This window comes from Pararge aegeria, chromosome 21 (assembly GCF_905163445.1).
Source record: "Pararge aegeria chromosome 21, ilParAegt1.1, whole genome shotgun sequence".
NCBI lineage: Eukaryota > Metazoa > Arthropoda > Insecta > Lepidoptera > Nymphalidae > Pararge > Pararge aegeria.
This window is the reverse complement of record NC_053200.1, coordinates 11,493,667-11,505,878: the sequence shown is the minus strand read 5'-3', so window position 1 is coordinate 11,505,878 and position 12,212 is coordinate 11,493,667. Positions and strand designations below refer to the sequence as shown.

Genomic DNA, 12,212 nt, shown 5'->3' with positions numbered 1-12,212 from the left:
AAGAAGTATAACTTCTAACGCGTATAACTAAACACACACGTTTTTTTTAACAATCTTATTTTTGCTAATCTCTATGGTTGACGCAACCGGCTCTAGTGAGTGACAGGGGTGCCATCATACGTTAGAACGAGAAAGCAATATAAGAATGAACAGATATTATTCAGATACGCCGTGCGCGATGTTCCTTATTCGAATAACAAAAGCCACTAGGGACTCCAATACAACATTGCTTACCCGCTAAGCCTACAGGATGTATTGACGTACTTGACATTCTTGAACTAGGCTATGTAATGAGGCATTTTCGAACTAGTGGTGTAAAAACCTCTTTACCTTATTCTCTTTCGGCTTACAATATTCGTCGGCAGTTTTTTTCTATTCCAAAAAGTTTATGAGTTAGAGTCGTTAGGCCAAACTGGTTGATCGAGTTTGGTTCCTTCAGTTTCGTAGACGCCACTATTATAATAATAAGTACCTACCATAACGAATGGTAATGACCGATGAAATATTATAGCAAAACCTGATTCACGTGTCTAAGCTGTAATTTTATACCTGGGAATAACAAAATACCTACGTGTACTCATCTAGCTTCTATCTTTACAAATCCTTTATCATTATCATCGCTGGCTTAGATTGTGCGAGATAACCTCTTAAAAGTAAGCCATACAAACAGTGTCTACGCGGAGTCTTACCGGAATGCTTAATCGCTTGTCTTTTTCTGTAGGGTGGTAGTTAGCCACGCCCGAAGCTCGACCTTAATAAGGAAAATTCATCTTTATATATATATTTCTTGTGTGCGTGTGTATGTCACTGAACTCCTCCTAGACGTTTGGACCGATTTGAATGAATTTTTCGGGATGCGTTTGGGTGGCACCCTGGATAGTTTAGATTCACAAATCAGCCCGACAGATGGCGCTGGGGTCAGCTAGTATACTATAAATTTTCAATTTGGGTTGAACCCAAGAACGCCCAAATAAGAACACAGCGTTTAGCACTGCACCAGGGCGGTCAACATTAATAGATATTTCTGTTGAAAGAAATAACTTAACCGGAAATGAGATACATCGCACCACCACTTGAGTCCACGTGTTTCGGAACTCCCCGAAACCGGACTACATAAAAATACCGGTTTGCATGGGTGACGTCTTCAACCATATTATTTATTTCAATTTTATTTAAATGCTAAAGTTATTGTCAGGAAAACCCAATTAAGAAATACCGTGTATTAAATGGTTTCAAACTGTTTATACTATACAAGGAGTTAGGAAATTAGCCGTACTCGAAGGGCGAGTGACGCTGTAGTAACCAGTTATTATCAATTAGGTAAATACATGTGATTTAAGACAATGATGCCTGTTTTCACAAAACCTAGACATTGCCTTAACGAACACCTAATGATTTAGACGATGTCTATAGAAAAAAATGTTTCACTAACTCTTAGGTGATAGCTATTGGTGAACGGTTGATATATGAATCTCGTTAGATTAGGCCTTACTTATTTAGGAATTGCCTTCACTAACGACGAACTAAGCATCTAAGACTGGTGAAACGTTTTTTTCTATAGACTTCGCCTAAGTCGTTAGGCATTCGATTTAAGTGATGGAATAAAAATGGGCATAAATAACACAAGTCTTAACGATAAAACATTATTAGGAAACTTGCATACGGAGAGTTATCCATAATGTTCTGAAAGGCGTGTAAAGTCTACAGGATTTGGCCCGCGTGGAGGACTGCGGCCTAAAAATGAATGATGACATGACGTGATCAAAGTTCTAAACCTAAGCTATATGTCACGATCCACATATTTTAAGAATTCCGACAAATAGTCTTATAATAATCAATAATCTTATATGAAACAACTATTGGCGCACGTTAGCAGCAATCGACTCATATGCCCTCACTGCCAATGGTATGACGGTATCTTATGCCGTCACGTCGCCGCCGTTGACTCCCCTGTATTAGCGCGTGCGCCATATTCACTATCTTGTATTTTTATTAATTATAAATTGTAACATTAACTTATATATAACTTCACATGTTTAATCCTGTTACAGTGCCAGTACAGAGTTACCTTAAGAGCGAATTTTTTTTTATTAAACACGCCTTTTTTTTTTTGGCGGAAATACAATCACATAAATAAAATAGTTTAGTAACCACAAATATTCAGCCTCTTGGTATCTAAGAGGCTGAGAGAAAATTTTTGTTTGTTTTTTAATTTCAAGAAATATATTTTACCAACCAAAAGTATACATATTATCTTTGCTAGGTCTGTGACATTACTAGGTACGTCAGCGTATCTTGTCCGCTTGTGCCTAATAAAACAAAACTTTCATAGCGACTCTATCGGTTTTAATGTTGCGGATGTAGAACAAGAAAAACTGGGTTAATTATTTCATTAAATCAATTTTAGAAACGTTATTTTGTTGTCTATACTTTCGATTAAATGCAAAATTATGTTTGATTTAATTTTAATTTATTTAGTGAGTGCATAGATCTGTGGACTCAGGAGGCTGATTGCTACGAGTATATGTGAAGCCTATGTCAGATACATTTAAGTGTGGTAAACCAAAATGAGGTCGAAAGAACTGAATCTAATGACAATCTATGTAGTTCTTCTGATCAAAAAAGTACATGTTATTTTGGACCATGTTTCAAGATTCAGTAAAAATTTCACGTTAATAAAAATTGCAACGTTACGTCACGCTATTAAAAAATATTCAAAATCACGATAATGACTTATTACTAATGACTAAAGACTAAATCCTACGGCCTCGTAAGGTCAAGATGCTACCAACTCGCCAACCACCCAGCCGAAATATAAAAGAAGCGGGCGGGTTGCAATGCCATAATCAGAGAGTTTAACGGACTGACCGCTTGTGTTTGCAAATATAAATTAAAATGTACAAGTTTACGGTAAGTCAACAAAATGAAATAAAATCAAAACAAACGAAATAATACTGTGACATAATATCAAACTTATAGTAGCGCTTGAATAAGACCTAGGCTATTTAAGATGGTATTCGAATTAGTTTTACAATCAAATGGGCGATATAGAGCAAATAGACCTAAATAGACTTTAAAAAATAAAATTTAGGAGTCCTCAACTCGTGTGCATGTATCTTTGTTTTTTTAATTTGGTCAGAAGTGTTTTATGAAACGACCCTAAATATTATTTACTTAACTTTACATCTTTATACTTTAACTTTTCCCCGATTTACAGTAAGAATGCGTTTTATACAGGTTGTATTGACTTAAAAACATATATTTATAGAAATATATGTTTTTTGTTTACACTAACAAATAATTGTCATTAAAAAACAAATTTTTATGTAATCTTACGAAAAATACTGTCAATACTTTAATATTCATAATAATCATTTATTCAAGCTCGAGAATTGTCAATTACAGAGATTTTAGTACCCTACCCTCTGCTGTAGGAAAATCTGTGTTGAAGAAGGTAGTTCCTTCCAGAGATTTAACTACAGATTAGCTCCGTGCGTAACTAAATGTTAACAAACAGTAGTGTATTGAAAAAAAACAATATTTTTTTAATCCATATAGTTTTACATGATCAATTGACACACGTTAGGAACGCGTTCTTCAATCAGTGGTTATTGTATATCCTGTTTATATACTCATTTTATTATTTTGATATATTTCCTACAAATATTCTAGAGTTGAGTTTATTAGTATACTCATTCCCATAAAAAAGCTCTGCTCAGTCAAGTGTTTCTAAGTTTCTAATCCGTGGGCTAGAAACTTAGAAGTATCTAACCCAAGCTTGTCATTTCAGTGTTTTTATTTAATAATTTCTATTAATCTAGTAAGGTTTTGTTTTTTTAATTTCAATAACTTTTAATCCAATAAACACAACATTCATTGAACAGATTATATTAACTGAAAAAGAGGTCGAGGTTTTAATACGATCGTCTTAAATGTATTTTTTATGTATGCTTAAGGATTTCCCCCACAGTTGTGGAACGTTTTTTAAATTGTTATTATATTGTTTGAAAGTGTATTTTCGCAAGGGGATCCACATTGCAACCAAGTTAGAATCTGATTCAGACAGGGACCTTTCCTTACCAAGGAAATCTTCTGTTTCGGGTGTTTCTTGAACTCTCTCAAATCACAAAAAAATATTTTAGAAGCGTTTGAAGTCTGTAAGGCACATAAGTTTATTGTTTATTTTAGTTTTATTATATTTTATTTCAGATTGTCGTGGTGGCGTTAGTCGCCGTAGCGGCTGCCTATCCAGGTGTGTTGAGTACACATATTTTATACTAAGTATACACAAAAAAGTGGTAATAGTGGTTAAAAAAAAAGTTAATCTTACTTTTCGGAGTAATGCACGTTCTTAATTGAAGCAGTTAAAATATCACTTGCTTGAACAGTGAGGAGTATTTCATTGGCAGACCCTATAATCGATCTAATGTAAATGCATCCTTAGGGACCTTAGGTATTACTCAAAATGTGTTTAGATTACTACAATACAGTCTGTATTTTAATTTTTTTAGCACTAGTTTAGTAAAGTTAGATTTTAGCTTGCATGCCGGTTTGCCTGTAATTGGGTTTTCACTGTAACTTTTTTTCAATGTTGTAGTTTCTAGGCTAGCTTCAGTGTATAATTTGTTGGCTAACCTAATAAATAATCAACAAAAAATCTCTTTATCAGGTCACGGCGGCGGTTATGATAATCATGGCGGTGACTATGGAAATGGCGGCGGCTTTGGATTTGGCGGCGGCTTTGGATATGGAGGCGGTGGATTTGGACATGGAGGCGACGGATATGGGCAAGATCACGGTCACGGCGGATTCAACCAAGGTTACGGCCATGGCCACCAAGGAAGTTATGACTATGGACACGGCGGCCATGGCGGATATGGTCACGGTGGACACGATGATCATCACCATCATCATCATTATTAGATATAGAATAGGTATTTCTATAATAGCGATTTTGTTGTCTTCTTATATTGACAGTTTAGTAAGATCTAACAGTATCTCATACCAGATTCACAATATGTTTAGTTTATAAACTAGTTATAACTAGTTTTAACACATAATGCTACTTCGAAACAGCTGATAGAACTAAGTAACTAGTCGAATGTTTTGTCGCTGTAGTGAGTGCACGGAACAAATCTAGATATTGCCCCGGCGTCGCTTGCAACCGCTGTAGGTTCTTTATCATGCACCGAATTACTTGTTTTTTCTTTTATACGATATATTTCCCAATAGACCATGGATATTATAACTGGATTGATAATGTAAGACGAAAAAATACCGTATATATAAAGGAGAAGTCAACTGGTTGTAATAATGTAAATTGTTGTTATATATTGTGCAATATCCATCGACATATACTGCGTAAAGACCGTGCAGACCGACCCTAAGCCTAAACCTTGTTATTGAAGTTGAAACTACTTAAAACTAGTTTACAGTAGCTAATTAAATGTCTTCACTAGTTTTTTCTACTATGACAGCTTTACCTTCGAAATGCCATATCTTTACAAATAAATCTATGGCAATAATCTAAAAACATTGTAATAATTAATGCGTTAATAATATTTTTTTTTTTAAATGCAACCATCATAAAATCTAATGCGACAACATTCTACCCAACCTAGTGCATTCATTAGTGAACAAGGCTATTTATTACCTTACCTGCTATTAAATTTATTAAATTATAATAAAAATATATCTATTGTACATAGATAATTTATAGCTATAAGAGTGAATAATAAACAATGTTTGAAATTAAGAAACCTCTTTTCCTCAAGTCCTCGTAGGTCACGAGGTTACCGACCGTTATGCTAAGTTTCTTATTTTGATTAACAAAGGCCGTACTAAGACTTTAAAGCTGCGCTCACGGTGGCGTGAAAATTTGATATAAGATATTTTAATTTTTAGTTTCTGCTTTTTTAATTTGTTTTTTATTTTAAATTTTGAATTTTTTGTATTTTTTATTTTTTTGGCCATCTATCTTTAGTCATCTATTTGAGTTAATTTATATATATATTATACTCTTTATTTGTAGCTACTCCACAACATGGTAAGGAAATAAACAAAACAGACTCTACAAGTAGTTGGATACAAAAGGCCTTATCTTAACGATAGCGATCGATCGATCGATAGAGTAGCGATCTCTGCCAGGCAACCTTAGGAAAGGAAGGAAATATTTTTTTTACTAATACTAATTACGGAAGATACTACGGTTCACTGTTATACCATAATCGAGTTTAAATCTTCATGACTCTTCAAAAGATAAAAGGAAATATAGTATACTTTATTAAGTGGGCTTACCTTTTAAATGAAACTAATATTAAATTCACTTGGCGCCTTATTTTAAAACGAAGCGGTGTTTTGTCAAACTCTATCTGACAGCACCTTTCATATGGCAGAGTGACATAAAGCACAGTGTAACAATTCTAACTTTATGCCACTTTTATTCATACGGCCTTTTGGCGTTGTCGAATCGAAAAACAAAAAAAACTAGGTACCGAAGCAATGTTGCCTGTTTTTTTTTTACAGGATTATCGGTGTTCAGGAATTTCACAATCTACCGCTATTTTGCCACAAAGAGCGATATTTATTTATTGTTATTAGGTACACAACATAGGTGATTACTAAAGGTAGATCTAAATAAAAGTAATAACAAGTTTTGGTCTAAGCTAAAACCCAAATATGTGTACACAACTTGGAATGTGTACACAAATTGAAATGGGGCGAGAGGTCGCATACGCATCCTTATGTGGCTGACACTGACATCCTGTTTGGATGACTGACTCGTATGAAACGTTATTAATCCACGTTTCTGAACGTTATTGATCCACGAGTATTTCCTGTCATGTATAACTTGTCAAGGCAAGAGTGACTAAGCCATTTGTAGGAAAGCAAGCGTAAACCTTTTCCTTACTTTTCTTCTAGGGCACTCTTCAACTTTGGGGAATTTTCACTTTGGTCATATTACGCCCGTCTGTCAGAGCCTTATCCAACGAATTTAAACAAATCCAGCTGTAGAACCCATTGTTATGGCACGAAGCGCTGGCAAGAGACTGATGGTTTAACGCTCGTTCCGTGGAGGCTGGGAAGGTCGCTTGTTTGGGATGCCACGTGTACCCTTGGGGCATCAAACATCCAGGCAACCTTGTTAATGGTGGGTACCGCGCCCACCATTGACAAGGTCAAGTTTATTCTCAAGTTTATAGGTTAACCTACTCTTTTATTCATAATTTTATTGGTGTGTTCTATATACAACGGTTGAACTCCACCCTTAAAGAAGTTTCTGATTGGGGTGATGTCGATTTAGTTATTTTTAACACTACTAAAACGCAGACGTGTCCTACTTTTAGCCAAACGGAGTCTTTTTCCATTGACTCAAACTTTTCCAGGTATATCCGTATTAATTACTGACTCATGACCACATTGATCCTGGATGTTGACATCTCAGCTAACATAAACTTTGATAGATCCATAGAATCTAAAGCCCAAATTGCCGTCAAAAACCCTTCATACCCTGTGCGTACACAAATCTTCATACCCTGTGCGTACCCTATATGCACGCCACTGCATGTGTGGAGTCATGTACTGCGGTCATCTTTATGATGGCTCAGCCAAGTACCAATTGGCCGCTTTGGATGCTGTGGATCGCCGTACCAGGAGACTTATAGGCGAGGATTCACCCCTTTTGGCTAAACTCCAAAGTCTCGGTCATCGTCGTAGCTGGTTTGTCGGTGTTTAATAGGATATACTTTGGGAAGTGTGCTCAGGAAATGTTCTATCTTCTTCCCTCTTCACCATTTTACCATCGCACCACAAGACATCAAGCAGGTTTACATCCGTATGTTGTCAATATCCCAAATACTCGCACAAAGCTATTTGCATCTTCTTTTCTTGTACTGCTGGGATTTGGGACGCACTTCCGAGTTCTGTTTCCTAAGTCTTACGACCTCGCTATTTTTAAAACCATAGGCTTCTTCTATGCAAGAGCGTGCCATCTTAGGCCAAATTTGCACTTTCCATGAGGTAAAGTTGCGGTCCAACGCTAGTCTATAACAATAAAAAATACAATAAAAAAAATATGAAAATATGACGTTAAAAAATAATAACGCCATCTCTTCAAACTTCGAGGTACTGTATGTTGCTAAATAGTATGCTAATATGCAATATTTAATGTTCTCGTAGCTGAGGTACCTACAAGTGCATTGATCCTTTTTGTTGTAGTTCATCAAAATTTTGTGAGATGGCGTTAACATTATCAGAATATGTAAAGCTCTAAAATATTTAAGCAACGTTTTAAAAAATAAATTATGTATATTAAACGAATTAGTTTGGCCATACAAAGGGGCAATGCTGGCAGCATCTTAGGAACTGTGCCTCGCTGCGGTGGTTTCGAGGACGTTTTAGATTTTATTTACTTTTTAAAAGTTTATTTTAGGTTATATTTATAAAACAATTATTTCAAAGAATAAATAAATATATTTGATTTTAAAATTGATACTCCTCTATTTTTCTGTTCCGTACCTTCTTGGTCACGTAGTGGTCTTGTTCCCTTGTAATGAAAAGGAAACAAGGATGTGAGGTTTTAATTTTCTTGCTTCTATAAAAAACCTTAAAGCTAAGAACAGGCTTTATTAATAGCTAAGCCAAAAAGTTAATAATCATCTACCATTATTATTATATACCATTTATAAAAAAAGCGATAAATCATGAGGCTTAATTTTAACTAACGTTATATAAGTAACGTCGTAACTTTAGCATCGGTAATAAAAGAGCCACAACCTGTCCGCCTAGATGCTGTGACAGGTTTATTTTTTATTGTTTCTTATTTTTCGGTATGCTAATCCGACGCAAACAGATAATCCATATTCTTCACCGTAAAAAATTCAAAATTCATTTATTTCAAGTAGGCCTAATATAAGCACTTTTGAAACGTCAAGTCTGTCTGTGTGTAGTGACTCTACCACCGGTTCGGAAGGCAGATTCTACCGAGAAGAAGCCGGCAAGAAACTCAGCAGTTGCTCTTTTCCAATATCAACAATTTCCATTTTACATTTTTAAAATCATTTGTCTATCTTGTGAGAGTTGAAAGCGGAGCCGGATGCTTCCAAGCAACCTTGTCATTAAGGAATTCATCAATTGTATAATAACCTCGATGTAATAAATGTGTATGCGTATCCTCATTTACCCCGTATTTACGTTTCATATAATTTAATAATAATAATAATAAATGTAGCGGTGATAGTGGTGAGAGCTCGACTTCATTTTCGGGGTGCCGAGTTCGAATCCCAGCCACCTCTAACTTTTCTAAGTTACGTGCTTTTTAAGTAATTACAGTATCACTTGCTTCAACGGTGAAGGAAAACATCGTGAGGAAATCTGCACGCATGAGAGTTCTTATAATGTTATAAGAATAAAGGCGTGTAAAGTCCACCAAGCTGCACTTGGCCAGAGTGGTGGACGACGGCCTTCTCATTGCAGGAGGAGACCCGTTCCCTGTAGTGGACCGGTAATGTGTTTATATTATGATAATCATAATAAAGCTATACGACTATTCATTAATTCTATTCGGTACTGATTACTATCCAGCTAAACTAACACACCTTTGTTTGCAACAAAAAAGTCCATTTGTCTTTGTTTTGCATTATAGCTTAATTTTCTAAGTATGTAGCATCAATAGCCTATAACAGTCCACTGATAGACCTATCTTAAGGGGAGGGGTTTGCCCATAATCACCACTGGGGGCAGACCAGTCGGTGATCGCGGTAGTAGTAGCACAGAGAAAGCTGCTGCTTGTTTCCCGTTTTCCCTTAGTCGCCAGGTATATATTATATTATATGACACCCGCTTGTAGAGGAATGGTGACGACAACTATATTCTGATCTGCCGTCGCGTCGCCACGCGGCTTAATGTAAGTATACTAATAAGGCATAAAGTACGGATACATTACCAAATTAATGTCAGTATAGCTATGTTTTAAGATCATAAGCTCTGAGAGAGCACAGTGGAATTTTATTTCGCCGTGGGTTTATCCAGTTTTTTTTTTATTTCATGCTATTTTCACAATAGGTACCTAACTTGTAAGTGGCCGCTAAATAATTCGTTTAAGTTTAATTATTAATTTAATTAAATTTTATTTGTTTTTGCCACGCTTGGGCACACGCATGACGGTGCCTTCCACCTGGTTCCAGGTGACTGATGACAACAATGATTATGCATTAAATTTTCTATCTTATGAGAGATGAGAGCGGAGCCTGCTTCTAAGCAGCCTTGTCGTTAAGATATTCATCAATCGTATAGTAACCACGATTTATTATGTGTTTTAAGACATTGTTTAAACTTATGCAAAAACAGGTCCAAAATTACCTTGGGATTCTAAAAGCATATACCTACTCAATCCCACAAATGACTTCTGCTTACTTGGATATAATCGGGAAACATAATTTTTGCCTCCTGGCCCTGCTGCTTTCAAACGTCTTTTCCATAGAATAATAATACAAAAGTAAACGTACCGTCCCGTTGGTTGGCTGATACCAAATAAATATTCGCAAACTAACTAGCTAGTTTGAATCGGACTGTAACTAGCCACGACCGAAGCCCGACAAAAAAGAGTTTATATTACTGAGTATTGACGGCCGCTTGGCGAAGTGGGCAGCGACCTGGCTTTAGTCCGAGGCTGGGGGCTCGATTCCCACAACTGGAAAATGATTATTGTTGTTATAAGTATTTATTTATAGTACTCACAATACAAGCTATATCTTTGGGGTAAGATGGCGATGTGTATATTATCACACTACATTTATTTATTAAGTATTATTATTTATTATTTATGTATGGTTGAGTATATATTATTTATTATTTATATTATATTTTTTTTATTTGTACAATTTTGTTTATGTATTTGTATTTAGCTATTTGAATGTAGGTTTATAATAAATTTACACCACCTGTCCGCTCTCGCTCATCTTGTCCTAATCCAAAGGTTGCCTGGCAGAGATCGCTACTAAGCGATAAGGCCGCCTTTTATATTCTACTTCTGTCTTTGTTTGTAACAAATAAAGAGTTAAATAAATAAATTAAATTATTATTACAGTATTCATGATAATGATAAACTATTGTTTCCAACGATTTTTTCTGAAACCAAAACTTAGAGATAGAGCTACACAAAGTTACCGCACAACAGTGTTCTGTGACAACCTCAGCTGTGTTTTTGCTAAAGGTCAAATATTAAAACAATAATTCACTTAAACGTTCATACGTTTAAATGCGATTTCGTAGTAATATGCAATAAGTAGTCAAGGTGGCTATTTTTATTACGTTACTTTTATACATTATGATAGTTTATTTCAATCAAGTATTACCTAATTATTTTAAGCTGACCGAGTAGGCTTTTAGACACTCGGTTTAACGGTGAAGGAAATATGTTGAGAAAAACTGCACGCCTAAGAGTTCTCCATAATGTTCGCAACTAAGTCCACCAATCCGCACTTGGCGAGCATGATGGACTACGGCCTATGGCCTTAACCCTTCACAATCTGGGAAATCCGTGCTGCAGTTAGCCGGTATAGGTCGATGATGGTGAGGAACCAGTTAGTACCTTCCTACATGTAGGTAGGTACATAGGTAGATCGCTGTGTAGCAATAAGGCCGCCAAATTGTACCTTCCTTCTTTTGTATTTGCATTTCTATTTTTTTTATATTTGTTTTCTGTGTCATGTAATAAAATAAAAGTATATTTATTCATTCATACATACCTATTTTATTTCCAACTATCTTTGTATATAGGGTCCTTAACATTTGAGTTTTTGTAGCAAATGCCTCCTGCTAGTGATATTATTAATTTCCAATCGGGCATGCCAGAAGGAATTTATATAAACTATTTCGCTAGGCTAAGTTTATATAACTTTGTATCTTACTAACGATTTATGATCCAAGTCGGTCGAAATAAATGACTTTTATTTATTTATCTTATATCTTTAAACGAGCTATTCTTGTATATATATAATTGGAATATCGGAATCGGCTCTAACGTTTTTCGTGAAATTTGGTATAAAGGAGGTTCGGGGGCGATAAATCGATCTAGCTAGGATTCACTTTTAGAAAATGTCATTTTATTTGTGTTTTCCGATAATAACCGATTTGGTACGACGAAGTTGCACGGGTCAGCTAGTTTTTATTAATCTACACTCACTCAACAATAAAGCAACTAAAATAAGAAA

At 35.5% G+C, this 12,212-nt stretch overlaps 1 protein-coding gene across 1 annotated transcript; it reads left to right on the top strand.

The window, feature by feature from the left end:
* Positions 1–2,853: 2,853 nt before the first annotated feature.
* On the top strand, positions 2,854–5,651 carry LOC120633252 (cold and drought-regulated protein CORA-like). Its single transcript, XM_039903414.1, has 3 exons — positions 2,854–2,910; positions 4,210–4,252; positions 4,670–5,651. The coding sequence occupies exons 1-3, from the start codon at positions 2,896–2,898 to the stop codon at positions 4,921–4,923; spliced, it is 312 nt and encodes a 103-aa protein (XP_039759348.1). The 5' UTR covers positions 2,854–2,895; the 3' UTR covers positions 4,924–5,651.
* Positions 5,652–12,212: the final 6,561 nt, after the last annotated feature.